This window comes from Ischnura elegans, chromosome 8 (genome assembly GCF_921293095.1).
Source record: "Ischnura elegans chromosome 8, ioIscEleg1.1, whole genome shotgun sequence".
NCBI lineage: Eukaryota > Metazoa > Arthropoda > Insecta > Odonata > Coenagrionidae > Ischnura > Ischnura elegans.
The window spans coordinates 75,973,557-75,993,170 of record NC_060253.1 but is presented as its reverse complement, the minus strand read 5'-3'; the positions used below and the strand labels follow the sequence as shown (position 1 = coordinate 75,993,170).

The 19,614-nt window shown below is 38.9% G+C and overlaps 1 protein-coding gene across 5 annotated transcripts in view; it reads right to left on the bottom strand.

The window, feature by feature from the left end:
• The window catches only part of LOC124163499 (nucleoprotein TPR), a 67,249-nt gene that overhangs the window by 25,642 nt on the left and 21,993 nt on the right, over positions 1-19,614 (bottom strand). For 2 of the 5 annotated variants that reach the window (XM_046540449.1, XM_046540453.1), the window contains exons 18-29: positions 19,302-19,574; positions 18,711-18,989; positions 18,023-18,271; positions 17,211-17,444; positions 15,691-15,895; positions 14,089-14,279; positions 13,441-13,557; positions 12,661-12,824; positions 10,016-10,301; positions 8,812-9,090; positions 7,261-7,563; positions 1,094-1,186 (exon numbers count right to left, since the gene is read on the bottom strand). In XM_046540449.1, the coding sequence (XP_046396405.1) occupies positions 1,094-1,186; positions 7,261-7,563; positions 8,812-9,090; positions 10,016-10,301; positions 12,661-12,824; positions 13,441-13,557; positions 14,089-14,279; positions 15,691-15,895; positions 17,211-17,444; positions 18,023-18,271; positions 18,711-18,989; positions 19,302-19,574 (2,673 nt within the window). The remainder of the gene's footprint in view (positions 1-1,093; positions 1,187-7,260; positions 7,564-8,811; positions 9,091-10,015; positions 10,302-12,660; positions 12,825-13,440; positions 13,558-14,088; positions 14,280-15,690; positions 15,896-17,210; positions 17,445-18,022; positions 18,272-18,710; positions 18,990-19,301; positions 19,575-19,614) is intronic. The other 3 variants (XM_046540451.1, XM_046540450.1, XM_046540452.1) reach the window with 3 other exon arrangements.

Here is a 19,614-nt window from a genome sequence, read left to right as displayed (position 1 = left end):
TGTATTGACAAAGGGCTTAAATTAGATTTTATGGAAAAATTTGAAATTGCCAATAGCCCGGATGGAATTTGTTATGATGTTTTATTTTGCACTGACTCAACTTTGTTAAAGTTAAACTTCCCCATGATGTCAAAGCCCTGACCTTCACTCACGCTCCTCTTGCTGTATGTCTTCTGGTTTCGGCCTCTATTCATTTGTTCACCTTAACTTTCCCCCCTCCCATTCCCCTCACTCCAATTCTATATGCCCCTACCTCCTACCTTGGCCTGGGTATAAATACCAAGAGAGTTGGTTGAATTACCTTGAAAATGACACAAAGTGTTGAAACCATGGTCGGTCATTGAGTGTTAAATTAAATAGTGTGGAAATTACCATTTGTGTTTTTATCATGGACATAGTAATATTCCACAAAATCAAGCCTGAAACTATTTTATACAATTTTTCAAGGGTGCTTTTGAACAAAACAGTGATTTTGATAGTTTATAACCTAGAAACAAGTCATTCAATTGCCCCAAGGTCAAGCACATGCTAGATACACATGTTTCCTGGATATCTTACAAGTTTCAGTGAAATATCTTTAATTAAAAAAATGAGGGATAATCAAATTTATTAAGTGTGAGCATGTCAAAACTGGGGTGCTGGAGCATAGAATAGTGCAAGGAAAATTAGGATGTAACACGGTTGTAAAGGCTGCTCGGGGGCTCTACCGGGTAATCTCCTCATTGGCTGCCGATGTTTCAGCGTACGAGTCCTACTTCATCCTCAGGATTGAATGCCGTGGGTCAGAAGGTATTCGTCTCATCCCGAACATACCCCAAAACATCGGCAGCCAATGAGGAGATTACCCATTGGAGCACCTGAACAGCCCTCACTACCAGCACACGCCGGGAAAGCATCAGCTCTTTTTTCATGAAATAGTTTTTTGCATCCTTTTTCTTTATTAATTTATAAGTAGTCAAAATTGAGCCAGTAAGATTTTGGTGCCGACAGTAGATGTTACTAAAAGCCTACACCACTTTGTGATAGTAATGAAAAGCACTCATGATCTGCACTAAGATTAATGGGGCAAAAGGGAGAAGAGACGAGAGATCACCTGATCCTCCTCCCTGTCATAGCCTCCAAGGTAACCTGCCCCATTATCGCCATCATCATCGTAACCTTGGCTGCCTTCCACCTCATCAATTTCCTATGAAACATCAAAAATTACAATCATGAACCAATAACTCTCAGGATCAACAAAATCATCTCTTATACCACTTAGGGAGGTTTAATGTAACGGTCTTGCATGACCAATAAACAGCTGCAATTAGAAAATGTCAAGGAAAAACTTGAAGGTAAACTTGAGATCATAGTTTGAATTTCACTGAATTAGGGTGGTGTAGCTTTGTGATTACTATTTTCATTATACTGTTCTGAGAGATTCCACAGGAAAGACAATAATGAATTCATGAGCGAGGACCAATTTTAAATTAAGTACATACACTACATACTCTAAACAGTGCCAAGCACTGCAGTAGCACAAGTGCACGCTCGCCACCATGTAGACCAAAATCATTTTCAATCTAAATGGAAAATTCACTAGACATTAACTGCCGCTTCACAGCACTTTTTTTTTCCCCTGCATACATCTCTGATTGAAGTTCATGATGACTCTTTCATTAAGAGAAAGTAAAGAAGGGTGCATTTAGAGAGGAAGATAAACATATCTTCCATCAAATCTCTGGATGGCAAAAAGAGTATTGGCACCAAATTCTCATCCTATATTTCAGGCAAATTTTCACAAAAAAGCACATCTCATGTGCAGGCAAACAGTAATTTCTGCAATGCTTTGCTTCAGCTTCATCCAAATTTTTGTTTTCAACAGGTAGCTAACTCTACCCTCACTCCTATCATTACCTATGTGCTAGCGGAAAACCCAAGGCATTTCGTAATATTCACGTGCTTCTGCCCCTGATTCTTTTCTTCTTCTGCAATTATTTTCAGTCCCATCTTTTAAAATTCTCACCTGCTTCTTCGGAAGGGCTACGGTCCCAAGACACGTAAAAATACCACAAATAAAAATTAAGCCTGACTTTATTAAACCCACACTGTAAACACTCGCTGGTTTGACGTCAACACAAACAGGAAAGTACAAAACCACTCGTAAGAGGTGAAGTTCGGAACTGACACTGTTTCGCCTGGAATACGCAGAACCGACAGCGGAGGGTGAAGCATGACCATATGCAAGGGCGGATCCAGGATATTTTTCTGGGGGTGGGGAGGGAGGGCTTACGAATCTGACAGGCAAACGGTCTTCTCACATTTGAGGTTAAGAACAACAAACAATAATTACTGTACAATATACCGTATAAGCGTGTGTAAGAGGCGCACCCCTATTTTGAGCATCGAAGTTATGAAGAAAAAAAAATGGCGGCATATTTTTATCTTATCGTGCGGTGTTGCAGACGTATGCCTGGAATTTCGACAGTTATCAAAATTTCCTCTTTCAATACTATTTGAAAGAGGACATTTTCATAACTGCGGTGGTAACAGCGGCATAAGAGGGAGTAGAAAGAGTTCCGATCCTCTCTTCGCATACGCCGTTGCTCTATGATGCTTGTTCTACTCACGCACACTTTTGTTCAAAAGCTCTCACAGGAGTATTGCAATAGAATTGCAGCCGTGGAAAATTTTAAGGCAAAACACGACAGGCACATAGCATGAACCTTGCCAAGAGATTGCACAACAATAGGGGCAATCTCAGCGCTGTAGGATAATAACCACGTCGTAGATTTAACGGAACCACACTCGGCCCGCCTTCAGCCAATGCCTCTGCCGTTTTTTTTCCTTTCCGAGACCCCACAGAAAAATATCAAGTTCCAGGAAAACAATGGAAATGTGTTTCATCCCTACCCCATCTCATTAACTGACCTTTTTCGGTCTACCAGGTTAAATTCTCCTAGTTTCTGGAGGCCAAATGCTAGGTGAGTCACCTACTGAGCTCGAAGATATCTCGATGAGCAATTGTATGACAAGCACGAGGTTCTAAAAAGAATGAGACCTAACGCGACTTATATCTGACAGAATTTAAATTTTTTTTAAGCTCTAATTGATTGACACAAAGATTTATAGTTAAAACAAGGCTACTAGTATTCACCATAGTCCAAACAGCACAATTTCGGAAGAAACAAGCGTAGCATAAGCGCATTCAAACAAGACGTGACGGACTGGAAACTTCAGGCAATGCAAACTGCGTATATCACATAGCTGCGCCTTCGCCCCTTCACTATGAAGGCAACGGCGTCACATGCAAGATCGGACGTGTTGTTCCCTTGCTCCTTCGCTCATAGCCTCGTTGTTTCGAAGACGGAGGGATCGCGCTCCTTCCCCTCGACCTCTCCTTCCACGCTCTTCACTTATAAGCATTTCCGATTTCTTCTATCCACCATTTAGTCTTACAATGAACACACTCGTTCGAATTTTTTAAACCACAGGTTTTGACACCATTATAATTTTCAGTTTCAATAACCCTCATATTAGCGTCTGTAGATGATTTTTGAAAAATCAGGTCCTCAGCGTAATGGAAACTGCTCGGATAGACAGATGTTAACTATCAACCAGGTATGTCCTTCAAAACTACGCGTTCCTCTACGTTTGATAAGCGATTACTATATGCAGTTTAAATGCCGTGGGAGGCCCACTCGTGGCAGTAAATTTAGCGCGCCCTCCGGAGCGAAAAACCCCGCGTGATCTTTTCCATGTTCACATCTGGGGTACCGACGTGACGGCGCGATGCTTACAAGAAAAGCAAACAGGAGCATTTTAAAAATACGTCACTAAGGGAGAAACTCCCCTTGTTTTTGACCTAGGGTTTCAGATGACTGACTCACGTGGAAAACTAAGGCCATTCAGTTACCCTTGGACTTGCGACCAGTGAAGGGGAGGGGGGAAGATAAGAAGTTTGTGTATGAGGCACACCCTCACTTTCGGCTGCAATTTCTGGGAAAAAAGGTGCCCCTCTTACACACGCTTATACGGTACTCTCTTTATTTTAACAAGAGTCATAATTATTAAATTAAATGATTGAGGCTCCCAAATAGACAAAAACGAATGTAATGGTAACCATATTAAAAATCTTGCCTATTTTTCAAGCGTCTGGAGGGGGCACTGGGGCACGTGCCCCCCCTAAATCCACCTATGACCTCATGATTGCACCACATAATTTTTCGTTCTAAAGTGAGGCAACTTACACACTCAGTTCCAAGTATCCTAGCACCAGATAAGAAGGTGAATTCAAATGGCTAGTAGGGAGAAACAAAATATATATCCAGAGAAGATATCCTCTTGTCAGTGACTGTGAAAAGGGAAATTTATAGTACAACTCTTAAATTGTAACTTGATATCTGTTTTTGGAAAAAAATGCTGCATCAACTGCTGAGAAGCTCAGCTGCAAGGATATTGAGTTTTGCCAGAATGTTAAGTCTCCGTCGAATTTTGCCAGCCATTTCCTTGCTTAAAATGCTTAAATAATGAGAGAAATAAGTCGTTTTTGGTCTCATTCTTTTTTAATTACGTACACATTGCTAATATTTCAATCCAATAAAAGTGTAATACCAATTGCCAAAAGTCGTTGTTAGACACCTTTTGGGCTAATAGATAACTCAAGCAGCAGTTGAACTTCAGAAACTGGAAACTTAGACGCAGGTAGGCTGAAAATGGTCAGTGTTGGAGAAAGAAGGAAGGGTGAAACACATTTCTATTATTCTCGTGTAACTTGATATCTCCATAATACAAAGCCTGTGCAAGCTGGGGCCTTTTGATTAATTTCGGGAAGGGGGGCCGAGGGCTGATGGGAGGGGGAAAGTGGATTTGGTAAATGTGCATTGTAGATACTATCCCATGGCACTGAGTTTCTCCCTATGGTAGTTCCATCTCTTGGGGAATACTCAAAATATGTTTCTGTCTTTATTAGTAATAGATGACACATTGTAAATACTGTCTCCTTTCGTCAAACAATGGATGCAGGAAAACAATACATCAGGACAGCGATCTTCAAACAATCAATGCGAGAAAACAGTACATAGGGGATCGATAGATGAGAAAAAAAATGACAGTGCCTGAATCGGACTTTATTTGGGACCAAGAACGGCGAACGATGAATGCAGGAACGATAGATCAAGGTTCCACTGTACTGCAGAAAGCTTTTCACCACTCTAGCCTTCCACAGGTCTTCAACGATCTACATTTTTTCTAGCTTACCTCCAGAATATTGTACTCAAGAGAATGCTATCATGCCTTTAAAATAATGAACAGAGTAGCTGCCAAGCCTCCAGATAGTAATGTGGTAGTTTCCTCTTGCCTTCCACATCGTAGTACTACAGCCAATTAAGTTTATGTTACCATATCTGGACTGAAATGAGTGTTGCTGTACAGACCATTGCGGTCCCTACATGCACCCAAATGAAGAATAACTGCTATCCTCTCCCAAAGGGTGATGGGAAGCATAATAGTTGGTGGCCTCCCATCACCAAGTCACAGCATCTTCACAGGCTTCAAGGGTCACTTAGATGACCTATCTTGCTGAGAGCAGACCCATTCCACCCAGAATGCCACCACTTTTTGTACGCAAGTGCTTATTCAATGAGCAAACCCGTTTTTATCGCAACTAACCTCTACATCTAGAGGTCAACCCACCATCCTCAACCCCGTGGATGCACTTGGTGCATGTAAGCTTAGTCACGAGGCTTTTCTTAGGCAGTTTTTATTTATTCATTATTACTCTCCAACCCATTTGCAATCCCAAACCATATTCTTTGGATGATTCTTGCACACACTGTCCTTTAACAATCCTTGCATCAATTCTAGTTCCTTAACCCTTTAAGTGCTATCCTTCTTCCCGGGGTACAGTCAAAAAATGTGGAGGGTATTTTAATAAAATGTAGCAACTAGGAAAAATAAACATTATATAGTTAATATTTTAGATATCTTCAAGCATTTTTTTTAATTAACGAGATTAAATTGGACAATAATCACAACATTTTTTTACGTTTACTGATATGTAAGTTTTTTTTTATGTCCTCAAATTTAACAACAATAATGTAAAAGCCGATATATCGGCACACCGCACTTTTCAGCCGAGCGGTAAAAGCCGATATATTAGCGTGCCCCACTGAAAGGGTTAACAATGGGAAGGCACACTGCTCTCTCCTTTTTTAGCCATAATCATCAGAATAGGAAAAGCAGGGCACAAAAGAGGATTTTAACAATGTTAACTTACCACACCAATGATGAAACAAAACTGCTATCACTACCAGCCACTTGCTTTACCGAAACATGACTAAATAATTAGGTAATTTATGCAGAGTGGACAAAAACTGTGTTGCAAAATATTAACTGTGGATGGCTGATATCAGTAGGAACCAAAATCACTGATGATGTTCACGTCGAAAATGCACCATTTTTAAACAATAGAAACTTTGAGCCAACCAGTCCGATTGGATGCTAGTTTGCCCTGTTGCCTGGATAACTCACGACTTGGAATGCTTTGCCTGCCAGAGATCACAATGTAGTCCAAGCATCTGGCAACAGAGAAAGCTCGTGACCAATCAGAGTGCTTGGCTTATGGTTTCTGTATTTTAAAAATGGTGTGTTTTTGAGTCAAATATCATTAATAATTTTCGGACCTTCTGGCATCAGCTATCCAGGGTTAAAATTTCGTGACAATTTTTCTCCACCCTGAATATTCACACACACATTTACGTGTTTTTTTAGATACGTGATTTTTTAAGAGTTCCATCACTACTGTTGCCTGCAATCCATTGGTTTGAATACCTTTCATTCCTTTGTACGTCATACCCCACCAAATTGGTAAAAGCAATACAAAATTATATGGAAGCTCACATGTAAACAGACCATTTTGCTGTCTGCAACTTTCACAACAAGAATTCCATAGATTTCTATTCTCTTACTGCATGTGGTCGGAAATATTATTAGAATCGACATGTACTATCAACTCTATCGATAGTCGCACCAGTGTTCATCGTTTCTGCACCAAAAATTTGCCGAATTCACTCACAATGTAGCAGGCATTTCAAGTGATCACGGGAATGATTTTTAATTCGAAAGATCATTCTTCATGTGGACCTAAAGCTGTTTCACATGAAGCTAGGCTAAACCGAATATTAAATTCTAATATAAGACCAAATAATAAAGAGCAGGATAATCAATAGTAGACTACTGAAGTAGTCACTTGGGATCATTCAAGGGCAATATCGAACTAACCTCTAGGTTCTCCTCATCCTCTCCCTCCATAGCATCGCCCCTCTGCATTCCTTCTTCCACGATGTCTTCCTCCACTTCCTCCTCCTCCCCCTCCTCAACTTCAGCCACATCATCGTCCTCTTCCCCAAGGCCCTCCTCTGCCTCCTCCTCCACACCCTCCACCTCATCCGAGTCCACGATGATAATCTCATCATCTTCCTCCTCATGCTCAGGACGCTGAGATGAAGTGGCCTCCCTCACCTCAGGCTCCTCCCTGGAGGTCGACGTTCCACTCTCGGCAGGTACCATTCGACTCCGTTTTATCTGTAACATCATGAGGACTATCTTCAGTACGGTATAACTCTTCATACAAAATAATACGGCATGATTGAAAACTTCATTCAATGATACATTACACAGAAAAATCAGAGAAAAAATGAAATATGTATACTGTTGGGGAACTATTTCTTTTGTGTATCCATGCGCTCACTCCAGCCGGCCAAGGAAGTCAGTCAGCTTCGCACAATCATCTCGGGTGAACGTGTGGGACAATTCCCGATCCTTTCAAGATCCATTAGTTTACTTTGTGCTCTTTTTACAAGTGTAATTTCATTAAAAGGATCCTGATACCAAACCAGCACTTTAATACAGTCCACTATAATTCAACACCCAAACATATACCCTTAATGGACTCAACATAGCAAGAAAAACATGGAAGGTAAAATGGCAAAACCAAGAGGTCCTCAAAAGAAATAACTTCAGGTTAGTACTCAAAGGCAGATTATAAAAAAGGCAAGTTTAAATTTCTCTGGGAGAAGCCTTATCAGCCACATAATTTATGTTGAAGAGATATGATTAACCTCAAAATCTTGAACATTCTTGACTATTCCAAAATTATAAAAATTTTCACTGCTCTTTCAAATGAATTTAAACAATTGCATAAAAACAGTGGCCACTCAGCCTGAATTTTCCAGACTGATATATAATTGGTATTTTGGAGGATACTTATCTATACATAATTGTGAATAGTTAACTATTAACCTTAAAACAAGTAAAATTACAACACTAATTTATTTTTAACAAGTATGGAGAACTCTGAAAGAGAGGTAGAGATTAGGATAGCAAACATCAGAATTTGACTATTACATCATTGCGAGGATTTATTTGACATTTTCACCGACGTTACACAACATTCCATTGTATTTAACGTGTAACTTCCGTTTCTGTAACCAAGATTCCTTTGACTCCTTCCTTCATTCCTCCAAGATTCCTTGAACCAAGATTTCTTTTTTCCAACTTAAGACATTTTGTACCAATCAAAGTAATGCTAACACCATAGTAATGTCCCTAAGGTGCTCCTACCTATAAAAAGTCTTATGGGCAACTTAAGGCTTTAGTTGTAAATACTTCTGTACTTTATATCATTAGTACACATTAATGAAGCAATAACTAGTGACTATTCTTTCCGGATATGATTAAATTTCCATATTTACAGGTTTTCAATACAAGTGGCCACCATGAAAATTAGTATAACAAAAAAAATGAGTCAACAATAGGCGAGGAGATCCTCACCTGCTTCCTAGTTCCACCCACCAGGACACTGGGGCCCTCGCTTCCTTCCACTGCGACTTCCCGAGACCGCTTCACTCCATGGACGCTGCCAATGGTGGCAATGCCAGATGGCCCAGGCATTGTTCCCTCCACAACTTGCTGCTGCTGCTGCCGTGGACTCACCATAGCTACCACCTGCGTCTGAGTTCCACTCGAGCCTGATATTATGCCAAGGGGAGGAGTGGGCTGGATACTTTCACTTGGATCGTGGCCCTCCGATACACTGACAGACTCTGAAACCTATGACAGAAAGATTCAAGTCATTGCAGGAAATGGAAGAAAGGATAGGCCGGTTAAGTTCTTTTGTTCTCATTACCACCAGTTCTTGAGTTTAAAAATGTAAAAAGAAGTAAAAGAATCAGAAGTGAAATGATTCACTTGAAACCCAGACTGAAAATTTTCTGTGAGATTAATTTAAAATGAATACTGTAAATCACGTGATGTTATGGAACCACTCCATCATAGAATAAATTATGTATTATTTTATATTTGATGTCCAAGATTTTAAATTAGATGTCCATTGTCAATGGTTGTCTGACGTCACAAAGCGGTTTTGAAGCATTGGTGCAAACCACTTTTCTGAATCTGTGATCTCACAGCCATAGGTGCGTGGTTTCTGGAAACAAGGTCTTACATGGAGCAGTAGGAATACAAGCATAATCACATTATCACCGCTAAAAAGATCCCTGTCAGGAAAAGAAAGCTCTTAATGATTCCAGAAAGTAATCTAAAATGACAGAAAATGTGCGTATATAATAGATTACATAGATTCAAGTACAATTCCCAATATTCCTGGTCGCTGGACACACTGATTATGTAACCTCTTCCTTGAAGCTTTCACAGTACATGATTGATAAAAATAATAAACATTTTCAGGTTTTACTACATGGCTCAGGTTTTGTCCTGACGTTTCACGACTCCTGCTGGTCATTTCATAACCAAGGGGTCGAGAAATGTTGGGACAAAACCTGAAACATTCAATCTTCTCGAAAAAGTTTATTAAGTTTATAATTTTATTAATGTTAGTTTATAATTTTTATCATCTTGTAACCTGTTACACAGTTGTTCTAATTATAACCATTAGCTCTACATAATTTCATAATATTGAGAGCATTTTGCATGAATTGGTATCAACCTTGTGCGAGCCTAAAGCCACACTCCTTACCTGGTTTTTATGTACGACCAACACAGGACGATCCATATCCATTCCACTTGAGTGGTGAGGCATCCCAACACCAACCTGTCCCTCATCATGAGACATGCCCTGCTCATGAGGATCAGAGACCGTAGGGCCAACAGTGCCAACTGTTGCCACTGATGAGGCAGGAGTAGGTTGTACAGTTGCTTGCCTAATGGGTGCAACAGAACCTGATATAGGTACATTCTCTGAAACCACTGCTGCCATGGGTTGAGGCTGCACTATTTGGGGTGATATTGATACTGGTCCTTGACTGAAATTCAATTATTTTATGGGTGAAAAATCAAGCGATCATCTGAATCGGAATTTAACATGCAGCAATGATAGGAAGTGTAAAGGCTGCTATACATGGTGAATGATCATGCTGAATGATCACGTGAACATTTACTGGATAATGCGAGCAAAATAGAATATGTTCTACTTTTCACTGAATGATCATGCGCATGACGGTCCATTTGTGAATTTTTCCATTATACACGGCGAATGATTTTATTCACATGATCATTCAGCATGATCATTCGCAAGATCATTCACCGTGCATGGCGGCCTTTACTCAAGGAAAAAATGATGCAAGCATCACATTCAATACAGAATTCAGCTTACATCCTTTCTTCCATTAAAAATATATAAATCCATGCTTCCATTTCAAGTCATTCTAGATTTATACTTGGCCTGCTGATGACTCTGTTTTATAGCCTTTAATTATTAAAAGCAACATTCAAACTATGATTGAGGATGACATTTGGAACAGGAGCCTTCCAGCAGAACAAGTCAAAACCTCAATTGATTGACTAAACAAAGCAAATGCTGTTAACTTCACAAATAAAATTTTTTAACCATCCATAATTGGGTAAAATTGGTTATTATTTGAATGCTTGGATATTAAAGTAAATAAATATTGGAAAAAAATAATCAATACAAGAGTGACGGTATTATTGTCAGCAGATTAAATAAAAAAATCACTCATTAGTATCTTACAAAATTGCATAAGGAGTACATACATGTGTAACTAGGTACCAAGCACGAAAATATCCATCACCTCTTCATGCATCCCTGTAGCAGAAGCACATGCTCGCAAGATTCAATTCCATGAATTTGACTTTCAAATAAAAATGTTTCATTATTTATCATATTCTACCAGATAAGGAAGGTTCAAATGGAGAAATTTACATATCATACAAGAAAATCCCCCTGCCAATAACCAACAGTAAGAAAAACCACCAGTATGACAATCACTGGCTATCACCTTGAGTTACATCCCTTTCAGAATAAAATCAACTAACAAATCAACATTTTTGGTGGAATTCCAGGATGTGAATTTGATTGTTCTCCAAAGTAAGGGTAAGTGATTAGTTAAAAGAAATGCAGCATGCATTTCAACTTTAAAAGACACACAACTTCCTGCAATTGCTCGGATGCAAAGCACAAGCAGCAAACTTAAGTACAGCAGAGCCTCAATTATCCATCAGTCTGTTAACAAACCACTTTATTACAACTGAGCACCCTATATCCAATTTCCCTAATCTGGGAACATCTGTACTCGGGCAACATTTCCAAGGCATGCTTCATAGGAGACAACTTTTTCTGAATAATTACATTTGTCTTCAAAAGTCGAAATTCTTTCCTACTCTTTGCAAAACTACTCTCTGTTGAATCTAACTAAAATAGGACACATAGTTACTCTCATAACACTCTATTGCCTATTATTTGCACAGCACATTACATCAATTCCTCTCTGCTGATACGTATGTGTCACATCGCAGAGATAGGCACAAATAGATAGAGCAGTAGAAATGGGGAGAGACTGTTTGCCTTGCACTGATCACGGCAGCTTTGACGATATAGATAGCAGACAGCTCATTGAACTATATAAACTATGGCATGTAAGTACATATTACAAAGAGCTTGAAATATATTTTAAATGTTGTATTTACTATGTTTTTCGAAAAATGAGATATAATGTTTAACATTCTCATTAACTTCTATTATACACATTACGAGCTTTCTATTCAATAATCCATTTTGCGATAATACCCAATGGCTTAACCTGACTGTTTTTAACTTTAGAAACAATTACATTATTATTAATCATGAATGATATGTAAATTAAATATTTCCTTTAAACCATCTCACTTTGTTATAACTTATCAAATCCTCTAATAAAAACACCCGACCTCCAAATATACTAGTTACTACCACAGCACTGAAAATCTGACAAAATCCCAAATCCAGCATCACCTAAGTTCCAATAGTGCTAGATGCCAGGTGTTTAACTGTATCTGCCTATTGCTTCCAGAGCCAGTCCTACCTAACACTATCCCATTCCCTTTTTCTTACCCAAACTCTTACCTCCCTCATCCACCTTTCTCCACCTTAAAACAAGTAGTATTTCTAAAAATGGGATCAAAAGATTCAAAGAAACCGAAGTAACTTTCACTTGTAACATTATCATGAATGGATTACCCATATCAACAGACTATTCTTTTATGCTTGCCCTGCTTGAGGGTAGACAATCGAAGCACTACTGTACTTTGATGCAAGTCAAAGAAGCACTAACAGCAAAAACACTACAACCACGACATTCAAATCAATAAGTGTTAAGGTACAAGTACCCAGGGGCCAGGACACACCTGGCATGCGATACAGAGACAGCACTTCCACCTGGACCAGCTTGGGCAGTTGGTAGCACTGCCACAGTTCTAGTTGGGAGGGCCATTGGCCTGATGCTTGCAAACGGTGTGGCACGAGATGGAGCAATCGTCACAGATGGCTGGGTCTACAATGAAATATTCGCTGATCAGTCTTTAAATTAGATGAAGCAACAACTTTTTGCCAGGATTATGAACATCTAGGCACAAGAAAATAAATTTCCCAGGGTAGCCACTAAAATATCAAACAAATTCCCAGACTTTTCCAGACTAATTTCACACTTTCCAGAACTCTTGATGACATATTCATCTCTAGTTATGATAAAAATACTACTATGAGATGGAAAAGATTAACCTCAAAGAAAATTGCACAAAATTATCAGATGAAATGCATTTTAAAAAATTGACTGCCATAGCCAGCAATAGTGAACAAAATCACAATGGTGGTTATCATGTTAACAATGATCAAGCATCATCTGAATGACAATTTGGATATGCTCACACATTGATCTTATACCTCTGTATAAAAGGATGAAGAAAATTAGCCAATGGAATTTTAGAGATAAGATAATTTTTACAGAGTTTATTGTAATTTTCATTCATATTCCATTTTTTTACAGGTTTTCCCGGTGAAAAGCCACGTTTCATAACCACATTGACTTTTATGCCAACAAATACCATTTCCACTTCCACAGAAATTTCCACATCAAATTATTTGAAAAAAAAACTATCCACAAGCCTTACCTGCTGTGATTTGGAAGACACTGATGGTGATCCAGCCATAGGCTTGATATTAGCAGTGGGAGGTGGCTCAAGACCTCCCTTGTCCATTAAACCAGAGCTAGTGGAAGGTTTGGATCCCTGTATACAAGCGATGAAAAGAAGCAGATGAGCAATCTATTTCGCACAACTTTCTAAATGAACAAATTAAGACCAATGGCAAGAAAATAAATATGGGTGTTCTACACAATATTTCATTGAAAGAAGTGGAACTGAAGACATAGGCATCCTCAAAATATACTTGAAGTCACCCATATTATCACAGAAAAAGAAAAACCTATATATTTATCACAGAATGAAAAATTATAAAATAAGTCACAATTATTTGAGCCAAAGCTGAAAAATATGCCTTAGGACTTTATAATTTAATTTATAAAAATTAACCTTAAATTCATTAACCATTCTCATAGATACAAAGAGGATGAATTCTACAGCAAAAATAATTTCCACAACCAACTTATTAGAGGCATTCTGTCATTGGCAGGAAAATATACCTATATGAATTTGAAACTTAAAATTGTACTTGGTTACTCCTGGGAATGAAATTTACAGACGTCCAATTTTTTACAGCCAATATGAGCTCCCATAACAGTATCATTTTATCACATTTACCTGTCTTTCAGACTTGATCTCCAAGGCACGCTGAAGGAGTTCAACTTTCTGTTCCAGCCTCTCTATCTCCCAGGTTAATCTGTTTTTCTCAGCAGTGCGTTCTCTTTGCTCTTCAGATCTTTCCTTCTCCAGCCGTGATATTCTACCCTCATACTGAGAACGCAGAGCAGTAAACCTGGAGCTTCCCTCCTCTAAAATTGCACGAGAGTAAGTCAGAATATCGTTAATGGTTGATGAAGTCTGCACCAATGACACAAGATATCAGTAGTGGTGTGAGAGGGATATAAAATGTTCACACTCCCCAAATTTGCAAGCCAGGCAAAATTTTTCCAGGATCAGATTCTCCCTTATTGGGTGGATCTTAATAAAACTCCTATTTTCACTATTACAGGCATCCCCCGGGTTACATAAGATGCTTTCCGGCAGACTCTATGTATAGTAAAACTTTGATTTTACGCAGTTGGAGGGACCGAAATATGGGCACTGTGTAAAATCAAAGCGTGTAAAATCAAGAGTTGGCATTGAGGAGGAGTATATTTTTCAGGATACCACTTGCTCATTATTTTTAGAACGCTTAGTCATACACTTTTGTAAAGTTCTTATTTAAGCCAGAACCAGAAAAAGTCTCATATGTGAGGTTTTACGGTATAAGTATAGTCATCCAAATTAACCCCATTAACAGGGAGCAAAAATTTGCTAATACATCACAAAAGCTTTACACCCTGTGGGCCTGGGTTCAAGTTCTGGCAATAGCAGAAACTTATCAAAGATGGCCCTATTCCAGCTGTCGGTTACCTCCTTCCAAATAGCATACCATAGATAATACAGAGCACATAGGGCCCAGGATATTCTGAAATCCAGATTTTTCCGGTGTTAAGATCACTTTTTTTAAGTGAGCTATTTAAATAACAGCGCAGCTGCCGTCATGCCGCCAGTGATGAATAAAAAAATGCTTAATAGCCAGCTGTATCATACAGGAGTGAACGCAATCACTTCCATTGCTATAACTGCAAATTTTCACATTAATTGGTGACTTGAGATTTATAAGCGATTTTGCTACAGAAATTAATGAAAATTCCTTCGAGGTCACTTTGTTTTGATTATTACGTAAGAAACTCGATAACTATTCGATATTTTTTCTGCCATTGGGTATACGAGCGAATATCTACTTCTTCGCGCTCGCATTAGAAAATTAACGTAATCACTCGAAACACAGTTATCACTTACGAAAGTACGGATTTACGTAAGCTGAGACATACGTAACTCAGGAGATGCCTGCACTAGTTGCACCATGATTCGATTAACTTCTAAAATCATAAATTGCTTCCCGAAATTATTTAAGTCATCAAATTTACCCATTTCCAGAAGAACAATGAGTGGCCTTCATGCAAGCCAAAATTTCTATCATCAAATAATTCTTCACCAAAAATTGAACCTATACTAATTATAAAATGTTTTCTTTTCCAAAAAAGATCTCAGGCAACAAAATTATTAATTGAAAATAAGTAATGAAAATAACTGAACCAACATAAACTAGTACTTCTCTGCCTTTGGTAAATTCATAGGCTTCTTTCCCAACACTCCTTCCAAATGGACAATTACCTTTGCTGATTTCCATTGTTTCAACTTTGCTGTGCATATCCGTAAGCTCCCTTGACATGGTAGCCTTGGCTTCACTCAGCTGAATAATCTTCATTCGTGCACTTTTCAGCATTTGTTTTGACCGCTCTTCTTTCTCTGAATACGTTGATTTAAGAGCTTCCATCTCCTGACGCATTGAATCCAGCTCCTTCTGCAGATTACTAGTCTGTTAAGAAAGTGAAAAACGATTTTTGATTACAATGCATGTTATTATATGAATTATACTTAATAAAAATGGGTTCGCTTTCATTCTGAAAACTGCAGAAAATATTGAAGCCTTGTGTATAGTGGAAAGGAATGACCCAAAACTACATGTACTGATAAACAATTGCTGTGATTTCATACTCACTATGGGCTGAGTATGAGCTAATAGTTTGAAGCCATAGCAACAGAGAATGAAATACTGAAATGAGAAAAGAGGGGGTTATTTAAAAGTAGGAAAATTATTTTATATGGCAAATTATAGCCTAAATTGGCTCCACTGCTAGAAATTAGCAGTATAAAATAATACTAATACAGTAAAAGCTGGGTTTTAATGAGGGCTCATAATCCACTAAATGTCATTTGTTATATCTGAAGGTGAGAGATGAAGACCTTCAACTTCCATATTAATCACTACTTACTGCTTTTCTTTTGAATCAGTGCTATTTCACAGACAAATAATACATGCGTTTGCGATAACTTGAGTATTTCTATATAATTTAGCAAATGGAATACAGTGGAACCTCGTTAAAGCGAGTACGGGCTATAGCGACACCCCCGCTATTACGAGGGATAGCCGATGCACCGCCAATTGACCCTATAATAAGCGTGTTAAAAAATTCGTTTTTACGAGACCCTATGGTGTTGGCTCTCGCCATAGCGAGGGTTTCACCGCCGGAAGACTTTCATCAAGACTCCTTAACCTCTGTAATTGCTAGCGATCTGTTAGAAATGAAGTTAATGGAGTGCTCAGTCTCAAATTTATGTGGTAAACTGTCGTTCGATAAATATAATGATTGACGAAACAATGCTTTGCATGATTTTTATTCAGTGCGGCGCTTGTAAATTGTTTGAATAGTTAGTCGTTATTTGAGTAAGGAAATTTAGTGATGCAAAAAAACATCGCCTTTCGCCTGGATTTATGCTTACGTTCATCGGATAGATGTTTATCTGTCGCCGCACCACTCCTGTTCCTGTATATCTGTTCGCAACAGGTATATTGGCTATTATTTGCTCCACCTCCGGTGAAGCGACAATTCGCTATAGCGAGTGTTTATTAGTGCACCGTGGGGTGTCGTTATATCGAGGTTGCACTGTATCATGTTACCTCTTTCGGCGACTGTTAAAAAAAAGTGGCTGGTGAAATAAGCATTGTGGACCCGTTTTCAGTGCTATTATTTTTGCCATCACCAGAAAAAGGGTGGCCCCCTTTAATTTCATGTGAACTAGTGAATGTCCTGCTCTGAAGAGCTCTTTGGGTAACAGTTTTTCAGACCGACCTGTTCTGATGCCTCCTTGAGCTGCTCCACGTGCTTCTCATTCAGGTCCTTCACCTTCAGCTCCATCTCTTTCTTGGCCTCATCCTTAAGTCGATCCTTCACCTCTTGAGAAGGCTCCCCGGAAGCACTTGCATCTGCAGCGGCAGCAGCCTCCTCTGACTTCTTCTTTTCATCCTCCATAGTTTTATGAAGCTCTTCATATTTGGTCTTGTAATTTTTGGCAATTTTTCTTATCTGCAATCAATCAGTTACAACATTACCAAGGTGTTCTTTCCCGTGCTCTCTTCTATCTAAATCTAGGCCTAAAATATTTTTCCATACCCAGGAAACTTACCTCTGACATTGAGTGATGGAATTATAATGCAGCACTTTAAAGTATATTACTATTCACTAAAGTATCTACTAAAACATAATGAACATAAAATGTATCTTTATGTGGAAAATTTTATTCCCACCACACATCTTATCACAGCACTTTACTGCGCAAGTCTAAATATGAACAATAAAACACATGGTGCGAAAGAAATTATTTCACACATAACCACCCATATGACTCCACAATAGTTGTGGTCTGCAAGAATATTACTGATCTTTAGCACCTTAAATTACATCAGGTCCAAGTTCTTTTACATGCTGAATGGCTAACTTTAAAACATCTCTACCATTTAAATCAGTTTGATAGCAGACAATGCTCTCATGTAACCATGCTATCCAAACAGGGAAACATAATGGCATTACATTGTGAGCAGATAGAAACATAATTTGATAGAGCTTAATGGTTTGGATCCAATAGAAGCTAATTTTCAATTCACCTGAATTTCCTTGGTACGAGCTTCAGTGAGCAAGGCTTCTTTGGCTCCCAAGTCCTCAGTAATACGGGCTAACTCTTCATCTTTAGCTCCGACACTTGTACGGAGTTCTCTGAGCTCATTGCGGGCCGTAGCTAAGTGGTTGGCTGCAACAGCTGCTGCCTCTTCAAGACGTGTCCTTTCTGCACGAAGCCTCTTGGCTGCTTCCTCCCGTTCCTGGGCCAGTTGCCTCATTGCATTATCCCTCTCAGCCTGAAGAGAATTGAATGACAATTGATCACAAGTAATTCCCGGATGACTTTCCCAGACAATTTTTTTTTAATTTCTGCCAACTTCCAAACATGTATTCCACCAAATATCTTTAGAAGAGATCAACTGTAATTTTGCCCTCTCAAATACAGAAATTAAAACAAATCAAATAAAATAATGATGTAAAAATTCTGACAAACATTAATCCCTTAGGAAGATATTCAAATCTGTTATAAGTTGGCAACTTTAGCCTGATATCACAACTTCCTTGAACAAGGTGTCAAAATGGAGGTATGCTAAAACCAGAAGGGCCTTTGATGGGGTGGTTTGAGTGAATATTGGACAATGGACCAATCACACCTCTATGACATCACAGAAGTCTTCCTAAAAAAATCAACCCACCTGTACACAAAAAGTAAGCATAATAATGTTTGGAACTTGCCTGAGCCCTCTTCAAGTCTTCTGGAGCAACACGATTGGCTCTTTCCTGCAATGTGTTGGCTCTTGCTCTCCAGCGAGCAGCTTCACCTCGCAAAGCTTGATTCTCCATCATGATGTTATCAAGTTTGGCTTGAATATCCCGGTTCTTGGCTTGTAACGGAGATAGTTCCTCCTTCATGGAATCATAGCATGCTTGCAACTCTCTGATCCTCAGCTGCAGGTCATCTCTTTCAGCTCTCAATGCTCTATTGCTATCAGTCAATGCATTTAGGGTCTCCACCTTTTTGGAAAACCAAATAATGTGAATGAAAGATATCAGGAAGAAAAAACTTACAGGGAATTTCAATATTTTTTACGACCCAGAATATGTGGATACCGTATCATTGAAGCATCCACAGATTTCTGAAAAATATCAAAGGGCAAAAGGATGTGGAAAATGGACCATTTGAATTTAACAGCGAAGATTATTTGTAAAGGTTTTTTTGCCATTTTCCCAAACATTCCAGACAGTGAAATTTTCTATTCAGTCTTTCCAAAGGAGACACCACCCTGAGTCAAAAATTTTTAACAAAAAGAAAGGGAGAAGTATTACCTTCCTCAAAAGTTCTCCTTGGCGAGCAGCATTAAGGACAGTTGTTTCCGCACGCTCCCTTTCCTCTGCCAAGTTCTTTCGGGCATCTTCAAGCTGTCTTTCCACTGAAGATAGCTGGGAATGCAACCTCGCATTTTCTGCATTTGCCACATCAAACTTGGTAGATGCAATAGTTCGCTCCTTCCTCAGGTAACGAATCACCATCAGAAGCTGCTCACTAGATTTAGGCTCACCTCCTTCAGTTACAGAGGAGTCTAATGACACATTTGGATCCTTTTAAGAGAGAATAAAGAAAAAATTAGGAACCGCGGTG